Source organism: Sciurus vulgaris, assembly GCF_902686455.1.
Source record: "Sciurus vulgaris genome assembly, chromosome: 8".
Classification (NCBI taxonomy): domain Eukaryota; kingdom Metazoa; phylum Chordata; class Mammalia; order Rodentia; family Sciuridae; genus Sciurus; species Sciurus vulgaris.
Genome location: NC_136468.1, coordinates 30,980,758 through 31,002,973, shown reverse-complemented (window position 1 = coordinate 31,002,973; position 22,216 = coordinate 30,980,758). Strand labels below are relative to the sequence as shown.

At 35.1% G+C, this 22,216-nt stretch overlaps 1 protein-coding gene across 9 annotated transcripts in view; it reads right to left on the bottom strand.

Moving 5' to 3' along the window:
• Nucleotides 1-22,216, bottom strand: part of CADPS2 (calcium dependent secretion activator 2) — a 556,850-nt gene that overhangs the window by 278,537 nt on the left and 256,097 nt on the right. For all 9 annotated transcript variants that reach the window (XM_079149839.1, XM_079149831.1, XM_079149833.1 and 6 more), the window contains exons 4-6: nucleotides 21,649-21,729; nucleotides 13,834-14,070; nucleotides 8,458-8,579 (exon numbers count right to left, since the gene is read on the bottom strand). In XM_079149839.1, coding sequence (XP_079005965.1) covers nucleotides 8,458-8,579; nucleotides 13,834-14,070; nucleotides 21,649-21,729 — 440 coding nt within the window. The remainder of the gene's footprint in view (nucleotides 1-8,457; nucleotides 8,580-13,833; nucleotides 14,071-21,648; nucleotides 21,730-22,216) is intronic.

Sequence of the window (22,216 nt, the reverse complement as noted above, 5' to 3'; positions counted from 1 at the left end):
CACATGTACACACCTGCACAAATAAACATACACACTGTGTGTGTTACCATAAATGCTAGTTAAAGCACTTTAATTATATTACTAACTACTAAGTCACACTACTGGCTAGTGCTCATGGGAAACCAGGAGGTACTATGTACAGACCTTGTCTTCAAGGAGCTTACCATGGGCTATCTGCTAAGGCAATGAAACTCAAGCAGGAAGAAGACACATGGGTTACATTGTTAAAGCAGTCACTGCAGAGGAAAAGCAAAGAGGGCAGCCACAGGGTACATCATTCTGTGAGGGAAGGTGTATTGTCAGAAGTGCCTGGATGTGGGGTGGCAGACTTCTCCTAAGAACTGCACCTGAAAAGATTTTTATGTGTGCATTTGCCGTAACAGAGAGCACTGGCTAACGAGAGAGAAGGACTACTTACAAAGACATTTGTCCCCTCTTCTCTTCTTTCAAACCCAACCCTAATTAGAACATGTAGAAACTAGTGTAAATGAGCAGGCAAAACAAGAACAGTGAAAAAAAGGAAATCAGCACTGTTTCCCCACTACAGGCTTTTGTGGGGGGCGGGGGTGCGGTTGGAGGGGCAGGATAAAGCTTGGAAATGTATAAGTTCAATTTAAGTTGACCTGAAACTGTTAATATATATACATATCATTTAAAATTTCAAAGTGACCAAGAAAGTTTTGATGTCTGTTAAGATGCCTTCAAGGGGGTATGGAAATGAAATCCTAGAGCGTTGGAGGATAGTACAAGGATAAAAATGAAGATTGCTACTTATGCCCTGCCAAACTTAATAACTGGTTCAATAACTGGTTCAATAACTGGTTACATAAATCAAATGAAGCAATAACAACTATAAGAGACTGTGCTAAAAAAAAAAAGTCACATAGTATAAGGGGAAGTTATGGGCAAGCTGTAAATCCACCACAGGAATGACAGCAATCACAATTACTTAAATGTCTTCCAAACTACCTCACTGCTGTTTCTCACTGGAGCTGAGAAGTACTCTTCAGACAGCATCTGGAATCTTAATCCACCACATTTTTGTGTTTATTTCAGATGGCTTCAATTATGAAGACCCACAGATTAGAACTTCCTTTACTCATGAATAAATTCTCAATGAATTTCTGTGTTGGGCCAATGTTTGTCTCGCTAGGCTTCATTTTCTTCTGCGCCACCAGTATCAGTCTTGGAGAACTGTTACTTCTAGTGAATTTAATAAGGGGAAGCAATCTGTCATAATTTTAAAGGCGGAAATGAGAAAAGAGAAAACTTGTATGCAGTTTGTTTTCACATTGCTTCATTAAAAACAGGCACACTTTTTGATGTATCATGTGAAAATTGAGTGTATTTATCTCTAGTCTATAAAAATAATTGGCCAAAGAATCATACTTCAAAAATAATTCTGACATTAATAAATTAAAATGAAAACTAATATGCTTTTAAGAAGCATCATGAGCTTCTTTCAGTTATACATGGAATGCACTTAACCTCTTTCAAACACTTATCTCAGTATCTTGTCATTCTGATAAGTTTTCCATTTGTAGCTGCAACATTCTTCCAATCATTCAATAGTTGGGCAGATTATTAAAATTCTGGTTAAGAATTTAAAGTTTCCAGAAATGTGTACTGGAGACTATTTCCCATCATTTTCATGAGGTATAAGAATATTCTGAACTAATATCCATAAATACATTTCTCTAATGATGCAACTCATCAGTTTTTCTTATTGCTTCTTGCCTTTTTATCTTATTGGTTTCTGGAGAGGGGAGAAGCAGACCCAATAAGCTTCTAATAAAATGGCTCTATGAGACAAAGAGGAGACAGGGGGTGTGGTGTGGCATAAGAACAGTGTTGCCTGCTGGTGGCTGTTAGGTTTTTTTTTTTTTTTAAACAATAAAAGAAACCAATATTTAAGTTATTGTTCTGTCAGTACATTTGGTTTTTATTATTGTGGTTCTGTATTATATAGTGAAACCTTTGAAGAGGTTATATCTCATTCTATATATTTTTCTCTATTTATATTTAATAATCAATGGCCTTGCCTTTATTTCCCTACCATCAAGCTCTACCTAGAAGCTGCATAGGACTTTATTAACTAAAGGTATTCAACATGTGTTCATCATGGGAAGGGAATGGGTCATAAAAATCAGCACACATCAGGAAATTCCAAACTATGGCAAAATCATAACAAATCTCTCCTCCCCCACTAATGGTTCCTTTTACATCCTCCATTTCCTTTTAGATGATATCATTAAGGGTATGGGCTAAAAGTGGAATTAATGAAATGTCTGGCAATGATCAAATATGATAAAAAGGGTAGCAACAGCACTTCTGCACCTCATTCACAGAGAATGGAAGTTCCTAGGTTCAGTGACCATAAAACAATAACTTAAAAACGCATAAATAATACAGTTTTATCCACAACTGGAAAATACAATCGCTCTGCATTCCCTTTCCTATATTAAAAAAATAAAGTGAAAAATGAAACTTTTCCAAATGAGATTGCCTTACCACCAACCACTCTTCATAAATCAAACTTGTCCATTAACCTGTTTTACTGGATCCCTGGTCCTATATTCTAAGTTATCCACCAGTCTCACAATGCAGTTTTCACCTAATTGCTGGCAGGAAATCTGAACTACAGGAATGAAAGGCAACGGTTAGAAACCTTGATTAACTTTATTGGAAATATGGACTAAATAAGGTACTTTAATTAGTATCAGACAGAAGAACCAATTGATCTCCAACAAAGCACAAACTGTTGAAGCAATAAAATTTAGAAAACGTGTCTGAGGCATAATTCCTGATGATGATGAATCTCTTTCCTGCTGTGCAAGATGAATTAGGGATGCAAGTACCCATCCTACTGAGAAGCTGCAGTTGGTCAGCAGTTCGGACATAACATTCGTGAGGTAATCACCCCTGGGCAACAACTATCAATGCAAATCTTTTAAATTTGCTTTAAAAGTTGACTGTGTTCATGGAAAAACACAAAAGCTATTTTAGTCAAATTTCTTGTAGAAAGAGTAATCAAAGACTACTGGGGCCTTGCTGTAATATTTTCTTTCTTGATATCCATTTATATTATTTACTTACAAGTTCCCTATCATCAGAATCTCTTTATAAGTACATTATGAGTATTTTAGAAATTTAATGAATAACAGTCTATACAAACTTTCATTATTTGTGAAAAATCAGTGTCAAAGTTACTATTCAGGGGTTGGGGCTATAGCTCAGTGGTACTTGCCTCACATGTGTGAGGCACTAGGTTCGATCCTCAGCACCACATAAAAATAAATAAACATATTGTGTCCATCTACAACTAAAAAAAAATTTTAAGTTACTACTCAGATAAAAACCAATTTATTTCACTGACCAAATATTTAAGTATCAATTAAATACAAAATTTTGTAGCAATTATGCCAAGCCAAAAAAAAAAAAAAGCCACAAAGAAACTAAATATTACATGATTCCATTTTTGTGAAATATCCAGGAAATGTAAAATTGTAGAGTTTGAAACCTGAGGAGTGGTTTTTTGAAACTGTGAGTGGGCACAGGAATAGACTGCCAATGGGCAGGACAAATCTTCATATTGTGTTTTAAAATTGAATTGTAATGAGAGTGGCACGAGTGGAAAGTCTCACTTGACTTAACTTGCAAGGGATGAGTTTTATGTTGTGTATATTATACCTAAATAAAATGGTTTTAAAAGATTCTGTAGAACAAAATGTGGAGTCATTCTACACCATGTTCTGGGAGCTATTCCACTTCTTCAAAGTCTCACAGACTAGCCGGGTAGATCTGATAAAGGAATGTAAGTGCCGCTAAATAGCTTCACAACGAATGTGTGCTGGTGCACCGGCGTGCTGCACGGGCGTGCTTCCACTGCACCGCGTGCTTCCTCTGCACCGGCATGCTTCCCGGAGTGACGGACCTCAACACCCTCAGTCACTGGGGTGGGGCGGTGGTTCCCGCAGCATCATTTCCTTCAGCTAAGAAGTTTCTTCCACTGACTTCCTTTACTATACAAAAGCATGTTTTGCTGACCAAAATCTCCTTGCTGAATGAAAGTAAAGTAGTCTATCAACACATATGGGGTAGCTAAGGCAGAGCAGATAAGGATCTTTATAGCCGTAATTACACGTTAAGGAAGAAAAGAGCAAATGAAAAGCCAAACTTTGCACCTGAAGATAGTATTAAAAACAATCAAATAAGTAAACTAGACCTAAAGGAAAAGAAGGATATAAATAATGTAAAGTGAAAACTATTTAAAAAGAGAATATAAACATGAGAACCAATGAAACAAACTTTTTACAAAATATCAATTAAAATGAGCAAATCTTTAGCTAGACTGAGAGAAAAGAGAAAATAAACAAGGCTCAGAAATGAAAGAGAAAATATTATGACCAAATTTATAAAAACAGAAAGCTTATAAGTAGGGGCTGGGGAGATAGCTCAGTCGGTACAGTGCTTGCCTTACATGCACAAGGCCCTGGGTTCGATCCCCAGCACTGGAAAAAAAAAAAAAAAAAAGGTTCTAAGAAAGCTTATAAGTAAATACTGTGAAGAACTGTATGATAATGAATTAGCTAACCTAGATGAATTGACAAATTCTAAGAGATATAAAATACTGAAATGGACTGAAGAAGAAAGACAACCTGAAAAATCTGTAAGACATAAAAAGACTGAATTAATAATCAGAGAATTAGTCACAAAGAAAAGCTTAGGCCCATAGAGAGTCACTGGTGAATTCTATCAAACATTGAAAAAAGAATGCAAAAAAAAAAAATAGAAAAAGAGGGACTATATCCAAACTTATTCAACAAAATCACTATTATCCTGACACAAAATAATCAGAGACATCACAGAGAGATAATGTGAACAATATCTCTTATAACCATGACGCAAAATCCTCAACAATGTTCCAGAAAATCAAATTCAATAACAAAAATAATCATATATCATAGCCAAGTGGAAATTGTGCAAGGGATACAAAGTTGGTTTAACACCTGTAAATTGCCTAATGTTATATACCATGCTGTTAGAATAAAAAACAAAAATGCTATAATTATCTCAAAAGATAAAGTCTTTGATAAAATCAATCACCCTTCATGATTGAAAGCATTCAACAAACCTGGAAGAGAAAGTAACTACTTCTAATTGATAAGGGTTTCTCTGAAAAACCTATAGCTAGCATCATACTTAATTTTGAAAGATAATACACTTCCCTCTAAGATCTGGAACAAGACAAGGATGTCTTTTCTACTATTTCTAACTGATTTTGCACTGGAGGACAATGAGGCAAGAAAATGAAATAACAAGCATCTGTATTGGAAAGAAGAAATAAAACAATCTATATTCAGATGACATCCTCTTGTACATAAAAAGTATGAAAATCCACTAAAATTAAAATTAATAAATGAGCACAGCAAGATTGCAGCATGCAATATCAGTATATAAGAATCAATTATACTTTTATATGCTTGCAATGAATGATACAAAAATGAAATAAACAACTACCATAGCATGAAAAAGATTAAACTAGGAATACTCATAATGAAAGAAGTACAACATTTATAATTTGAAAATTATAGAACACTGTTTAAAGAAATTAAATGATTAAACTCATGGATAGACTCCCATGCTCATGGGTTGAAGATTCTTACTAAAATTGCAATAGTGTCCAAACTGTCCTCTAGATTCAGTGCAATCTCTATCAGAATCTCAACTGGAAAGCATTCCAGAATCTTTGCAGAAATTGATACATTGATCCTAAAATTCATATGGAAATTCAGAACAGACAAAACCCTCTGGAAAAAGAACATAATCAAAGGATTTGATTTCGAAACTTACTACAGAGCAATAGTATTCAAAATAGTGTGGTAATGGCATAAAGCTAGACATATAAGTCAACAGGATAACATTCAGAATCAAGAAATAAATTCATGTATCAATGGTCAGTTGATTTTCAAAAGGGGTGCAATAAAATTTAATGAGAAAGGAAAAGTTTCTTCAACAAATGGTTCTGGGTCAACTGAAGAGTTACATGCAAAAGAAACGAGTTGGACCTTTACATGCACTATGCACAAAAAACAAACTTAAAATGGATCAACTGCCTAAATGTAAGAGTCAAAATTATAAAATCTTAGGAAAAAGTCTAGAATCCAGAATATATAAGAACTCTTAGAACTTGACAATCAGAAGACAAGCAGCTTAATTTAAACAAGAGTCAAAAGGCTTGAATAGACATTTCTCCAAAGACCATATACAAATAGCTAATAAAGCACATGAAAAGATGTTTAACATTATTGGTTATTATACAAATCACAACAACACAAAGACCATGTCACATCTACTACTACTACTACTACTACTACTACTACTACTACTACTACTACAAGAGAGAGAGAGAGAGAGAGAAATATGAGAGAAATATTGCTGAAAATATAGAGAAACTAAAATCCTTTACACTGCTGGTAAGAATGTAAATCATGTGGTCACTATGAAAAACAGTTTGGCAGGACTTCGAAGAGTTGAACATAGAATTACCATATTTCCCAGCAATTCTGTACCCCAGTATGTAAACCAATATTAAAAATGGGGACTCAGTTCTTGAATACCCATGTTCATTCTAGCAATTCTAGCAATTTTTTTCATAGTAGCCAAAAAGTAGAAACAATCCAAGCATCCATCAACCAAAATGAACTGATAAACTAGGTATGTTGTGTAGAGACAACAGAATATTATTCAGTTATCAAAATGACTGAAGTCCCTAGACCTGCTACAACATGTACACTATGCTACGTGAAAGAAGATAGTCATAACAGCATATATTGCATGATTCTATTCATAGGAAATGTCCAGAATAGACAAGTCTATATGGAAAGAAAGTAAATTAGTAGTTTCTCATGAATTGCATAATTGGGTTTGACAGTAAAGAATGTAGAGTGTTTTGTTGTTGTTGTGTTTTGGTAATGGATGTGTTCAAAAATTGGCAGTGGTGATGATTACACAACCTGTTGAATATAGTAATATATTGCTCTCAAATATTTATTGTGACTGAGTCACACAAATTCACTCAACTGAATTAATGAATTCTGACTGCTTACTAGATTTTAAGATATTAGACTAAACAGGATAACATTTCTGCTCCATTTTCCAAGGGAAAACTTAAGATAATATAAACAGATGAGAAACATGTCAGCTCAAACATTAAAAAAATGATGAGCCAGAGATTATCTAATTCTTACTGGGTTATCTAAAGGGAAGGTATATACTCAGGAACTGGTGTTTCAGTGGAGCTCCCTAAGGCCAGGGATCCAGCTCTGCAAAGAGGGAAGGAGACTGCAGGCAGAGGAGGAACAAGGGCTATGACAGCAAGGGATTGGCAGGTGTTTGAGGGGCTTCACGAAGTCCTCTGCACACTAAGGGCAGCGGACCAGGGGAACAGAGGGAGAAGAAAGGTGCCAGAGGTGATAAGAGCATGGTCAGGGCAGACCTGTAGGGCTTTGTGACAAGCTAAGAAGTGTCAACTTGCTTCTTCTCAACACCATAATGCTCTGTGCACATCTCTCCTGCTGTGCTAGACTTCCCTCTCTACAGAAATGCACATTTCTGGTTCACTAGTTCATTCTTCATCTTCAGTGACTAACCAATGCTAGTCAGGACCTCAGCAAAGGATTTCTGGATGCACAGGCTACATACTGATGTCATAAAAAGGCAAAACCCTCTCTGAAAATGTAAACTATTTTAAATAAAGATCACATGGAAGAAAAACAATGTTTTCTAAAGGCAAAGTTCAAAGGAGGGACAGGCCAGGGTCCTTTGAATCCCTCAAGCCATGTTGATTGTTTCTCTCAGAGATTGTGATGTTTCCCCAGTTTGAATCCGTTGAAGAGAACATCTTCCAAATTTAATTAAACTCATGCCCAGAACTTGAAACATTAAACTGTCAGCAAAAAAAACCTCTTTTTCTTCTCTGATTATTGTAAGGCAGTCATTAATTGGTTCTCTAACTCAAGCTTACTCACAGAAATATTCCAAGTCACCGTGCAGAACTCCAGGTTCAGAATCTACCTTTATGTCATCACAAAACCATTAACATAGAACAGCAAAGTTAGTAGAGTGCGATCCCAATAATTCAAACAGGATTGTGCATTACTTTTTAAGTAACTCATGGCAACACTCATGCTTTCCTTATAAATGACTTACAAACATTTTACTGCATAATGATCAGCTCCACACCTGCATGGTGAACTCTATTTGTACTACACAGGGATTCTGCCATGGTACTAATTATAACATCATTATCCAGAAAGGTAAGCAGAAATTCTAACACAGGTGAGACAATGCTAGTCAAATAGCAGTTTCAAAGTATAATAACCTACAATTTTGTAGATAAATAAAGCATGTTTATTTGGAAGAAAAATAATTTTTTTTTTTTTTTTACTAGCTTACTGTGGCCTTGAGGCTTCAGCCTGGTCTGTCTGCAGTTTTTCTCCTCCTTCCACTTCCATTGTACAGTAAACAATTCGATTTGGAGCAACTGATTTCAAACCTTGCACTTCCATTATGACAATCTAAAGAAAAAAAAATGATTTTAAAATAATATGTCAAGTTGATTGATAGTATTTAGCAACACACAGAAATAGTGACATGAAGCACAATTATGAAGACCAATTGCAAAAATTGTCTAGTAACAATGCTAGGATTTTGTCTTCTTATAATCTACCTCTATTTATCCAAGGTATAGGAAATGACTATTTTGAGGCAGTCTGGTCTCTGGAGAGACAATTCTTTATAGCTATAAAATAAAAGTAAGGTTAAAGATCCTAAGAATTAGACTCAGCAAAGTAAGCAAACTTCAAACTTGTATCTTAACAAATTAGAGCAAGTCGGCATGAAGCAAAGTAGAATCACAAACAAAAATCGTGTGAAGATAAGAGGATACGCCATGAGCTCCACAGAGTGACATGGTGTTCATTACTACAGGCATGATCAGGTTGCCTCACATCATTGTTACCAATACCTGAGAGAACTTTTATATATTCACATAGTTTTGATGACTATTATGATTTATGAAATAATTTTATCTATGGTCACTGTTTCACATTATCAAAATATAACAAACTATAATGAGCATTTCAATACTAACCTGATGAGGAAAAAAATTTTTTTCAATCAATTAAAGGTATGTACTAATTTAATGCAGAACACTGAAAAATGGTGAGAAACCTGATATTCCTTTTATAACTGTTGTGGGAAAGGGAAACATATTTTTTAAACTGTGCTTTCTGTTTGCTTAAAAGGCCATCAGTAAGAATGTGTATATTCTTATTGGATGTATACATAAAATGCTATTTTCTATAGTTTTTTCAATCAAAATTTGCATTAGGAATTTTTGAAAATCCTCAAAACAATTTATGAAATATATTTGAAGGCATTTTATGTATGTGAATTAATTTCATTATTGATTGCAAGTTGTATTTATACGAATAACTATATTCATGCTATGTAGCAACCAAAATATCTCAAAAACATCGTATCTATCACTTATTAATCATTTAATACATAACTAGAGACATTATAATTTTCACAGAATTGTGAAATGAACCTTGATACTAAAGATTTAAAATAAATTGTTTTAAAAATTGTTAACCTTCTACTTCTAGAAAAAGAAGTGTTATGTTTATAAATATAAATGTATATTTTGGTTTTGCTTTCATTAAAACATGGAAAACTGATCACTAAAATATGAAAGATCAAACTCAGAACATGCCTCCTTCCTCAACTAGAATTTTGAAATGTGCAGCAATATATTAATAAAATTAAAGACTGAGTGAAAATAGACTAAGAGAATTATTGAAAAATTGATGGAGAATAGTACCATCTTTCACAGATGCTAAAATATTTATGGAAATTGGGGTAAAGTATTAAATCTTGATTAAATAAAATAAGGAAATTAAGTTAGGATTTTTTTTTTTTTGGTGGGGGATACTAGGGATCAAACTTATGACCTCATGCATATTAGGCAAGCACTCTACCACTGATTTACACCCCAAGCCCCCCTAAGTTTGGTATTTTTAATAATTCCAGTGTGTTGTTAATAACATTGAAATTGGTCGCTTTCAGTAAAACTAATCAGAAATTAAGATAAATAAAACATATAACCACGTTGATTAAAAAACAACTACATTTGGACTTAACCACCATGATTCCACTTTCATTAAAACCAATGAAAAAATGATAAATTTTTTGATGGTCACTGAATATGTATGAAACAACAGAATTATGTCCCACATGTCTAAAAATGCTAAAAGCATTGGTTCATGTTTCAGATTATTGTTCGGACACTGCAATCTCCTTTGTAGTGTATCTAATAGCCAGAGTGTGGGAGAGAAGAAAGGAGACATTATGCTTTCCAGTCCTCAAGACAATACCCCATCTATGCCAGGAAGGTTTTATCCTGTAGAATTGTCACTTTCAAAAGGTATAACTTCCAAATAAAACAACTCAACTCAGATCTTCCAAGAGCGAGGAAACATAGCTAATTTCTCAATCACTAGTGATAAAGACAGTCAAGAATACCATGGACTATCAACTAACATAATTTTCTGTTTCAAACAATTCCTGAAAAAACTTGATAATGGAACTACAGAAAAATAAAGTTGATCTATGGTGCATATTCTCTTCTCAATCTCTCTGTGGCTGATGTAATAAGGATAAAATAGACAAAGCTGTCTATCTTAGAAGCAAAAAGAAGGCAGGCACTATTTAGCATGCTTCTGAGCAATACATCAACCAAGGAGTTATGTGACAATAAATTGAGCATGTGTAGCTCATGAGATACTGATGCTGGCAGTATGGCAAAATTGGGGACCATATATTACATATACAGAGGAAGTCAGAAGGCTCCTAGCCTAATGTCAATGAAAAAACTCAATATGAAAACCCAACCGTATCCATGCTGTATACATCTGGTAGGTCTTACAGACTCATAACTTCATAGGTAAATGTTGCTTTTCTAGTTTTACTTTAGTATTTAAACACATCATTGTATGGTTTAGTGTTCTGAGAGTTAGCTTCTGCTTTGCTGCCTTATTCTTTCTGAAGATTTCTTGAATGGAGAGACTTAAATGTAATCTGGTATGTTGGATGCTTTTTGATACCCTAAAAATCCTTAATTCAATAAACATTTATTGAGTGAGCTGTATGCCCAGAACTGGTTAGGTGATTTTGATACCTCAGAAAAAAAACAACAAAGAAAAATATGTACTGGAGAAGAGAAAAAAAGATAGTAAGCATAGTAAATAACTGAACAATATGTTAGGCAATAAACGCTGTGGAAAAAATTGAGTGTGATGAGAGAAGGGAGGGATCAGCAGTAATTCTAAATAAAAGGTGAAATGTGAACCAAGTTTTTCAAATCTTCACTTTAATTCCTTGGACATTATTCCTAGATCCTTATTCGGTTCTTAAAAAAGACTCCTTCTTCACTGGAACAGTTTGAAGCCTGACTAATGAAACGTGAGAGCTTTAAATTGGATTAAGTGCTTGCCTTTCTGAGTTTTCACTGCTGAAATCTGGGGTCTGAGGAACAAAGCACTATGAGCTTGGCTGATGTCCTAGGCCCTGGGGCTAGAAGACCAGCAGGGCTATTCTTTCAGGCATCTTAGAGATATGTTCTGGAGAGTCGTCACTTAGCATAATTTTATTTTGTTGGTAGACATATAACTCCTCCATAAAATACTATGAATACCTGAGAGTGGATTTGTATTATACTATGGTAGCAAAATATATGCCTAAGATAGACACAATACCAGAGGCTGTCAAAACACCATGATAAATATGCAAGCTTCTCAGAGCACAGAGATCCAAGTTTTAACTTATATTCTCCCAACATCCTTATATTATAAACTGAGCTCCTCCCTTCATATGACAATAAGCTACAGAAAAACAATTCATAGTTTAGCTAACACATTAATTCATAGTCTAATTTTATTTTCATGAGAGAAAAGAGAACACCTAAGAAGTTATTTTTTATAATTGCTGAAGTTTTTGAACAATGAGAAAATGTTCTGAATTGGTGTTTTCAGTTCTGAATGTTTAAACATGTAGATAATAGATTTATACATCAAAAAATTTGCTCTACAATTTTCCATCAATTTATATGCTAAATTCTTGTTAAAATTTATGTTGTAACTAAGTTATTGATTTTTTTGGTGTAAAATTTTAAAAAATAAAGCATTAGCCCTTTTGAGTCAGCATGATTTGTGACAGGAAGTGATGAGGAAATTCCATATGCAATATACTATGCAGTTTCAAATTAAACACCTTTATGCAAGGGAAGAGATTGAGAAGAAACTCAGTAGCAAGGCAGGTTGGCAGAGTCTTTAGGTAAACTCAGAATGAAGTCTTGAGTTCAAAGAAAGCCACACATTTCTCCTCTGACACTAAGTTTTAATCTATTAACTGACAAAGCCAGAATTTAAGAAAGTGAGAGGCAATGGTCTTTTTCTCAAGCTTGAAGTCGAAAAAAATGGAAGCAAAACAACAACAGTAGACAATTGCTTTTTCTGCCATTCACTAAGCAGATCTAGCATCAACAAGAAATCTAAGACTCTACCTCCTAAAATAAGACTGTATGTGCTCTACTTTTTTAATTGGCAAATACAAATAGCAATACTGGGAACCAGTGAAGAGAGAATGTAACAATATAAGGAAGGAGCTTTATAAGCATCAATAACAATTGTGAAAGAGCTACAAATTTAAGCTAGATATTGCTAGTATTTACTTATTGAACAGAAAATATGGGAAGAAAAAGAGATGGGGTTTAAGACAAATGATGATTTAATACTTCTCATACTTCTAAACTTTCATTTTGTACTTCAAATTCTTTCTTTGAGGTATTAAAGATGTTTGTGGGGGTGTGTGTGTATGTGTGTGCATGCATGGGCTTGGGTATATAAACCCATATTCGTATATATAATCATATACCTAGATTAGCAAGAAGAAATGTAATCATGAGAGGTATCCATCAGCAGCTGCACCAAGAATTATCAGTGTGTTAGTTTCCAGGGATTTGTTTAAAAGGGATGAAACTGATGTTTTGAGGAACACAATTTTAAATGCATGACATTTGTTCTTTTTCTTGGTAATACTGACAGTACCTATAATGAAACTGGAAATCCTGGAAAAGAATTTTCTATTTCTCATCATCTGTAAGATCTAATATTGTGTTGTAACTGGTTTACTTGGTTTGATTCTAGAAATGAAGTAAGTTAAAAACAAGGTTAATCTCAACTTTACTTTTAAACTGAATTTCCACCAAAGTGTTTTGGTACATACTGTATCTATAAAGTTACACTACTTCAACTGGAATAAAGTTGTACCTCAATTTTTTTTAAAATTATTTAGATCCTAATACTGCTCTTAAGTTTTGTTAGTTTGCTGCTGTTGCTCTTTTTTTTTTTTTTTTGGTATGGGGGATTGAACCCAGGGGGCTTAACCACTGAGCCACATTCCCAGACTTTTTTATTTTTTAATTTTTAGACAGGGTCTCACTTAGTTGCTGAGACTAGCTTTGAACTTGCAATCCTCCTGCCTCAGCCTCTCGAGTGGCTGAGATTACAAGTGTACGACACTGCATTCAGCTGCTGTTAGGTTTAAAGAACAATTTCCCTTCATTTGTGTCTACAATCTGTCAAGCTAATGAAGAATAATTTAACATCTTCAAAACATATAACACTGCTTTAAATTCTAAGCATTACCACACAGGTCACAGAATTTGCTATGTAGCTTCATTTTGCAGCCAGATGTAATCAAGTCACTTACCTCTAAGGTGAATGACAGTACCACGTCAGACTTTGAGAGCTGAATCTCATTTTCATCTCCTAGGTCCAAAAATGCAGAATTCTGTGAACGTTTTAATTTCTGTAATTTGAATTCTGGGCCACCTTTTGAAACTGGAAGACTTTCCAAATTGGCCATTAGCAAATTCACTGAAGACCGTAGCTCTTCTATGTACATATTCTCCATTTCTTTTGCTATAAATTTGGGGAATCTTCTTTCCTTAAAAATAATTTTAAAATAAAATTGTTAAAACAAGTCATAATTCAATTTTATTTTAAAAATTTGTATGATGCCTGCACTGCAGTGTCTCCTTATGTTTCTGCCCTATATTAGTTTCCAGATTTTAAAAATCTCAGGCTTTGGTAATTTTATTATATTTCAAGGTACCTTACATATCTTGTTGAGGATTACTGTGGTGGCAAAATGAAAAACATTTAGTGTGATGTGTCCCTCACTGCACAAAACTGCCTTGGGGATGAGAGCTTAGAACTAGCTTGCCTAATGCCTAAAGATTGCCTAATGCCCCAGAAAATCACTACCTTCATTGTAGTTTCCCTTAGCATCATTCAAAACCTCAGAAACCTGCATTTCCAGCATGACTGGAACAGGTCCAGAGGGCTCTCATCCACCTCTGCCTGGTACCTAGCTGGCTTACACCAGGTCCTTCCTAAGATGGGAAGGGACATATGGCACCACTTCTGAATCGGTCCCAGAGCCTCAGGCCACCTGTTTTCTTTTTCCCCAATATAACCTTCACATATTCCTTAAAAAAATTTACTTACATACAGTCCACACTAAAATTGCATACTTTTATAGAGAGATTAAATATCTTCATTAATAATTAACATTTCCAAAGAAGATTTTTTAAATATCCTTTTAATATTCCTCTGGAGTTGGAAGCAACATCCCTAACCAGTAAGTTTGCATCCTCAGGAAAAAACACGTAACTACCCAGTACCTCTGTTTCCTTTGGAAAAACAAAATTGTTTCAGAATGGCTTTTCAATACAGACAAAGAAGAAAAATAACAAGCCATAAACACATAGATTTTTAATTTCGGAACTAATATCAAAATTGTCTGGAAAAACATCTAAAACTCAGAAATAAAACTGAAAAATGAAAGGGCATTTCCTTTATTTCTTCTTTTTTAAAAATTTGTTTTAGTTAGTTACACATAGATCGTAGAATGCACTATTTATGCATCATACATAAATGGAGCATAATTTCTCATTTTTCTATTTGTACCTGATGTAGAATCCCACAAGTCATGTAGTCATATATGTACACAGGGTAATAATGTCTGGCATTTCCTTTACTGTCAGTGGGCAAAGCCTTTCCAATGGTCACCGCATGAAATGTACTTAATTTAACTTTGCTGTTCACTACTGATTAAAGTTCCAGACAGAGAAGTTACATATTATCTTGTAGAATTTTGTCTGGGAAAGAAGTAAATGTTTGTCTGGTGAGTAAAATAATCCAATGGTTACAAATTAAATTTGTGTTATAAATTAACAATTTTTATATCTGATCCATGAATCTTAAGAATGTTCCTTGCTCCCACAAACACCTAGTTTCTTAAATACTCTTTGGACCTATTTTAATGTTTAGCTGGTTTACTCATTGATTACACATGAAATAATTTTATTTTTTGTTCATCTTATGTTTGAATGTAAGTCATAATTTTCCTTTGAAAATCAAACCTCAAAAAAATACAAGGTAAATATATCACATATTTGAAAGTTCTGAGAATTCACTGAGTCCCCCCTCCCCAATTTCCATGGTGTTATTTTAAGGAAAATTTAGCACATGAATAAAAAACTACATCTCTTTAGCATTAGCTAAAAGCACCTCATTTAGTCTGTGAAAGAGGAGACTGGTAGGCATCAACCAAATTCATGGCTCTATCAGTATTTTCAAGCTTTTTGGGGAACAAAATACACTAGAATTTTATTTTTTCTCTGAAAAGAATCTCTTAACTCTCTTTTAAATCTTTCAGGTTTATTGACAACATTTTATTAACTTTAGCTTGTTTATGTTGCTTTTACTTGGAAACAACAAAATCAATTGTACTTCAGACTAGTTTACATGTTAAATTTGAACTTTTAAATTAGATCAGAAACAGACACAGAGTTAATTTCTAATTGTTCTATCCCATATACCATCGTTTAAATATTCGAATTTCGTTCCCTGTTCAGCATGGCACACTAGTGGCCCCAGCACATGGTATATGTACTGTACAAAGCTGCTCTCCCTGACCTTTCTGGTGGAGCCATTTTCCCCGCCTCCCAACCACTTGTCAATCTGTGAATGTCCGTAGCTAGCTATTGGTTCATCAGTCAGCTTGCAAGTATCCTTCTCCAATATTGGTCCCGTTAGCCTGGCGGAATTCAATTGCTTTACTGTAGCTACCCCGCCATCTTTTCTCGTCCTTCTGTCTCTCCTCCTCACTTTCTCTATCCTCCTGGCTTTCACACTCTCTCTAGCGCAGGCCCTTTCTCATTTTCTTTCTTTTCCTCTCATTTTCTCTCTTACCCTGCAGGGAGACACTCTGTTTGCTTAATAAACTCCCTTATGTGATTTCCCCTGTCCGGCGTGGTTTCCGTGGGATTCCTTACAGTATACATGAAAACAATAATAGTTGCTCAAAAAAGGTTTCCCATTATTCGATCTTAGTCACTTTTTCTTAAATGTGCTTTACCTTCCACTAGATGATGTCTGGGGTTGGATAGTCTCTCCAAGCTGATCTCAGCTCTGTTTTCTATGCCTATGCATATCGTATACCCCAAATCCCAAAACATGAAATCTAAAATGTTCCAACATTTGAAACAATGACATGATGTCAGGAGTGAAAGATTGCACACCTGACCTCGTGTGATGAGTCCCATTCACGACACAGGTGCCGTAGAGTGCTGTATAAAATTACCTTCAGGCTAGTGCTCAAGGTTTATATGAAGCACAAATAAACTTCATGCTTAGATTTGGGTCCCATCCCCCAAATTCTCATTACACATTTGCAAATATTCTAAAATCTGGAAAAAATCCAAAATGTGAAACTTCTGGTCCTGAGCACTTTTTAAAAGGGTTACTTAATCCGTATTAATTTAACCTGTGAACTCAAGATTGTGGCTTCAAGTGAGCTAGGTTGTAGAGTTGATCTGAATCCAACTAAAACACTGACGTGCTTACACTGCTTACCCTGTTGTACTTTTTTTTTTTTTTTTTTGGTGTGTGTGTGTGTATGTATGTTGTTTTGTTTGGTGGTTATTTATTTATCTTTATACAAATTACAGCAGATTCCCAGGTATTTTTACCATGCTGGTATACTCTCTCCCTTCCAATTCAACTATATTCTTCAGACAGAGAAAAGGGGAGGAGTACTACAGATAATTCAGGAATTCTGCCTAACCCTGGCTTTCTAACGATAACATTCCAGTCCTTGAAGATTCAGTCATTTCATTCATTCAATAAATATTCATGGAGTGTCTGCTATGCATTCTGCTCCAGGCCTTTGGGATGTAACCATGAAAATAAAGGGAAAAAATTCCTTTTTTGTCATGGAGCCTGTATTTTCTGTGAGAAGACAGATAAAATAAATAAGAAATCATTTCATGTTGTTGAAAGTGGCATGGGGAAGTCAGAAGGGGACAGCAATGAGTGATGGGAAGGGACCGCAACTCTAAGGACAGTGGTCATGGAAGCTTTCAAAGAAGCCATGATCTCTGAACATAAAGGCGGATGAGGAAGTGTGACCATTAACTTTATGGGTCAGTATGGCTGGGCTATTGAAACTAGTTGTCTTGTCAAGCATTGATCTTCTGAATTAAAGTTTTTTTTTTTTTTTCTTAATGTGGTTAACATTTAGTCAACTCTGAGAGTATCAGATTGTCCTCCAACATGTATGTGGGCCTCAATCAATCAATGATCTTAAGAGTAACAATGAAGGTTTACTGAAGAAGCAGCAATTCTGCCCCAGGACAGCGACATGGAAACCCTGCCTGGATTTCCCTCCTGCTGGTGGTGGGCCCTTCAGATTTTAGATTCAAGACTGCAGCATCAACTCTTACCTGACTTTCTGACCTACCAGTTTACCCTGTGGATTATGGACTAGCCAGTTCCTTACATCCACATGAGAAGATTCCTTGAAATCAGTCCTTCTCAATCTCTCTCTCCAAATACGTGGGTATATGTAACAGCTATTTTATTATATCTCACTAGGTATTATTTATTTCTGTCAGTCCATCTATCCAATCCCTCTTGGCTCTGTTTTTCCAGGGAACAAGTCATGTAACTGCCAGTGAAGACTGCTGTAAGAGGGTAAGAGGGGGCATAGTCCCAGCAAAGACCCTGTAGCAGGAAGAGTAAGGAGGCTACTGTTGCTGGAGTTTATTGAGCATGGATGTCAGTTTGGTGGGGGATAAAATCAGAGGGGTAACAAACCAATCATACTGGACTTTGCAGACCCCTGCAGGAACTTTTCATTTTATTCTCAATGACATGGGAATATCATGAGGTTTTATGCAGTTGATGCTGCTGTGTAACTGAGGCCCTGGGGTGGAAGCTGGGAAATAATTATCCAGGTGAGAAGCAATGATGATGGTACCACAGGGGAAGGGCAGGGGGGATGAAGACAATGGTCCCATTCTGGAAATACTGCAAAGGGAAGCAAAAGGATTTCCTGATAAATTTTGCATGAGGTATGAGAGGATGAAAGAATTCAAACATTGATTCCAATTGTTTTTGCTGGAATAACTAGAAAGATAGTATTACCAAGAACTGACCTGCGCTGACGATACTCAAGTAAAACTTTTGACCCCTAATTCCCCTCCCTATACCTCAGACCCCACCAATCTATTTTCTAAGTAGCAGCGATCACCTGCCACAATCTAGTGACATGGCAGGCTTACTGCTTATCCTGCAGCTTTCCCAAATAAAATGCAAGATCCAGCAGGACATGGCAGGAATATTTTTGTCTTGTATCCCAAGGCAAGTATAGTTGTCTGGATGTATCCCAAGTACCTAAGACAGTGCCTGTCTATATTATTTTATGATTAATAAATATTGTTCAATGAACTTATAGGTAGAAAAAAATGAGGCTCAAATTATTAATTTGCCTATGGTTATTTAGCTAGGAAGTAGAAAGCATGGGTTTAGCCACCCTTCTTTCCAACCCTGCCTATATTTTTCCCACTTCTTCCTAATTACCCCTTGGGCTGAAAAACTAAAGTCTATTGCTACCCCTTGAAACAGATTTCTGTTATGAGGTTCTATTGCTATTACTTTGTGTTGTTTTGCGAGGTATGGAGGGGAGTGTCCTTGACTACCAACTGTTAAATATTAATAAGCCATGCTTCTGGATTTATCAGAATGAAGAGGCAGCTGGGATGGATAAGGGATTGAGCCCAGACTCTGGCTTCAAGGCCCATTTCTGTTTTTTGTTAGTTCTGTAATCTTGGTGAGGTGAGTCATCTTCCCTAAGCCTCCACTGTCTATAAAACTCATAATATTATCTGTCCTTGTGGGTTCACAGGATTATCATAGGGATATAATGCAACCAGGATAGTCAACTGTAATTCACCTTACAAATATTTTATTAAAACAGCTTCAATTTGGTAAAACTGAAGTAGAGAGCAATTAAATTTGCTCAATTTGCTATGTCAGTATCTCCACTGAAAGGTTATCTTCTTTTTCTTATTTACTTTTTTTGTAAATTTTTTATTTGTTCTACTTAGTTGTACATGACAGAATGCATTTATACATTTTGATAAATCATATATCAATGGAGTATAATTTCTCATTTTTATGATTGTATTATTGTAGGATCACAGTGGTCATGCAGTCATCTATGTACATGAAATAATAATGCCTGTTTCACTCTATCTTTCCTACCTCCATATCCCTTCCCCGAATGTAAAATAACTCTATTCTTTCCTTGCCCCACCCCTTATTGTGAATTAGCATCCACATAGCAGAGAAAACATTTGGACTTTGGTTTGAAGTTATCTTCTTTGTGGAGCTATTCTTACCCCTTCCAACCTGATGAGATTCTTTCTTCCCATTTTTCCCATTTTATCACCATTCCTGCTGAAAGCACCAAGACCCCTTCAAGGAGAAGCCTTCAAGTGCTCGCTCATCATTGACCCAGGCCAAGGCTTATAAAAACACCTCCTCCTCAGAGAGGAACTGAGAACACACTTGAAGCTTTTTTTTTTTCTTTTTCTATATCATAACCATTCATAAGACCATTTAAACTACATTTGAAAGTATCACATATTGAGTTGGGCCTTTGTAGGTGCAAGTCTACCTTATAACAATGTGCTGGTCTCAAGTACAATCTATATACAAGAAGGCAGCATATGAATACTGAGCACAGGAACCTACCCGTGTTGTCTGGCCCGTCTCTAGATTCTCTCTCTGTCTCAAGTCTTTAAGAAAAGCAAACAAATACCCTTCCAGCCAGGTTCACAATAGACTAGTGTTCCAGGTAAGACATTTTTTTTTTTTTCCTTTCTAGAACTTCCAATTGCCCCTAGCAGCTTGATTTCTATCTTAGGAATTTCACATTAAAATCCCTAGAATGATTCAGTGTCTCCCTAGACATCAATTATGAGGCTTGTTGTCCCTTTGACCACTGCTCTTTGTGTGTGAATGGAACCCTTAATCCTTAATTCATAGCATCCTACATCTGCATCTGGAGATGCTTCCCCCGCATTTCTGGCTTAGTTATCACAAACTTCTGCATCCCTGTTGCCTGATTCTTCTCTACTTTTCTCTATTTCCTTTTTTGGGTCCAATTTCTCAATCTTTTCTCTACTTTTGCATTTATACAAACACAATATTAGCATTCTTAAAATATTTATTCATAAAGGGTTTTTTTTTTTGGCCGAATCACAAAAAATTCATTGTTAAAATTGGTGTGTCATATATATCTTCTTAAGTGCTGGAAAAGTTCAGCATACTGTTTTGGGAGATATTTGCACAAGGTATATATACACAGGTTAAACTGTAAACTAAACACTGGTGCATTATGCTGTATACATATTTTAGGAAAGGAAAAGACAGAGCAGAGACTTTGCTTAGCAGAAGAGAAAGGGAGAATTGTTTTGTACCTTAAGCAGTCCAAAGCAACATAACTGCATTTCTATTGGGAATGATTACAATTTTTACACTGCTGAATAAATGAATCCATCAATTCATAATACAAATGGTTTAGATGATTAAGGTTGATTCTCTCTAAACACCTTAAGTATTAAAAAGAAACTCATGTCTTTTTAAAAATTTCTTTTCTCAGAAACACAGTGATTACATAAATAAAACAACTAGAATATTATATAAAAATATTTTATCTGTCAGACTCTGTCCCAGATATTTCAAATTACATTTTCACTCATTTAGTCATTCCATCTAATATTAGAGTTGTCTATCTCCTAAACACTGTGCTAGATATTTTGGAATATATAGTTTTACATGGAGATTTTTTCCTGATAATATTTTGTGTAGTACAATATTAGAATTTTCCTAGATCTACCAGTTAAAGAAATTCAGGCTTTTCATTTAGGAAAATTTACAAAAGTTACCACTAAATTTACACATTTCACAAATTAAACAAGGATATCTAAAATGGATAGTATGTTTCATTTAGATAATACACATTCAGGTAATTGGAATTAAGGAGTATGCATATAGAAGAGAAAATATATTATTCTGGATATCCTTACTCATATGCAATTCACTTTCAGGTTACCAAAATCGATATAAGGAAAAAAAAATGTGGTACAGTATGTCAACATGAACAATCTACCTTTGCCATTTTCTCTGCCAATTGCAGTCGACCATCGAGTTCCCTTCTGATCTGGGCTGCTTGTTCATCTGCATTATCCAGCTTAAAAATAAAACAGAAATTATACATTTGTGATTACTTAATGCCAGTGACATATGGACTAAAGCAAAGATTAAGTGACTCAACAATGTTTGATAAATTCTCTTGGCTACTTATTGAGAATTCAGAAAGTTGTTCAATTGCATTGGAACTCCAGCTAAATTACCCTCTTTTTGGGTTCTGTTAACAAAAAAAGCTAATCTCTAGGAGTCAGTGGGTCGGTTTCCTAAGAAATCTAATTATAATAATTCTTTGCTCAATGTGTTTACTAATCTAAGCCAAGAAGTCCTTTTTCCCTTGAGGTTATATTAAGTCATCACTAAGTTTATTCAGGCCATTCTCTTCTCTCCAGGTTAAGTCAGTCCTAAATATCTTCTGACAGATGAATCTCCTTTTTTCTTTCAAATTCCCATGATGTATTCTAGATGATGATATATGGAGTAATGTTTTACTTCATTGTGCTTTTAAAAATCATTCCTCATTTTTATAA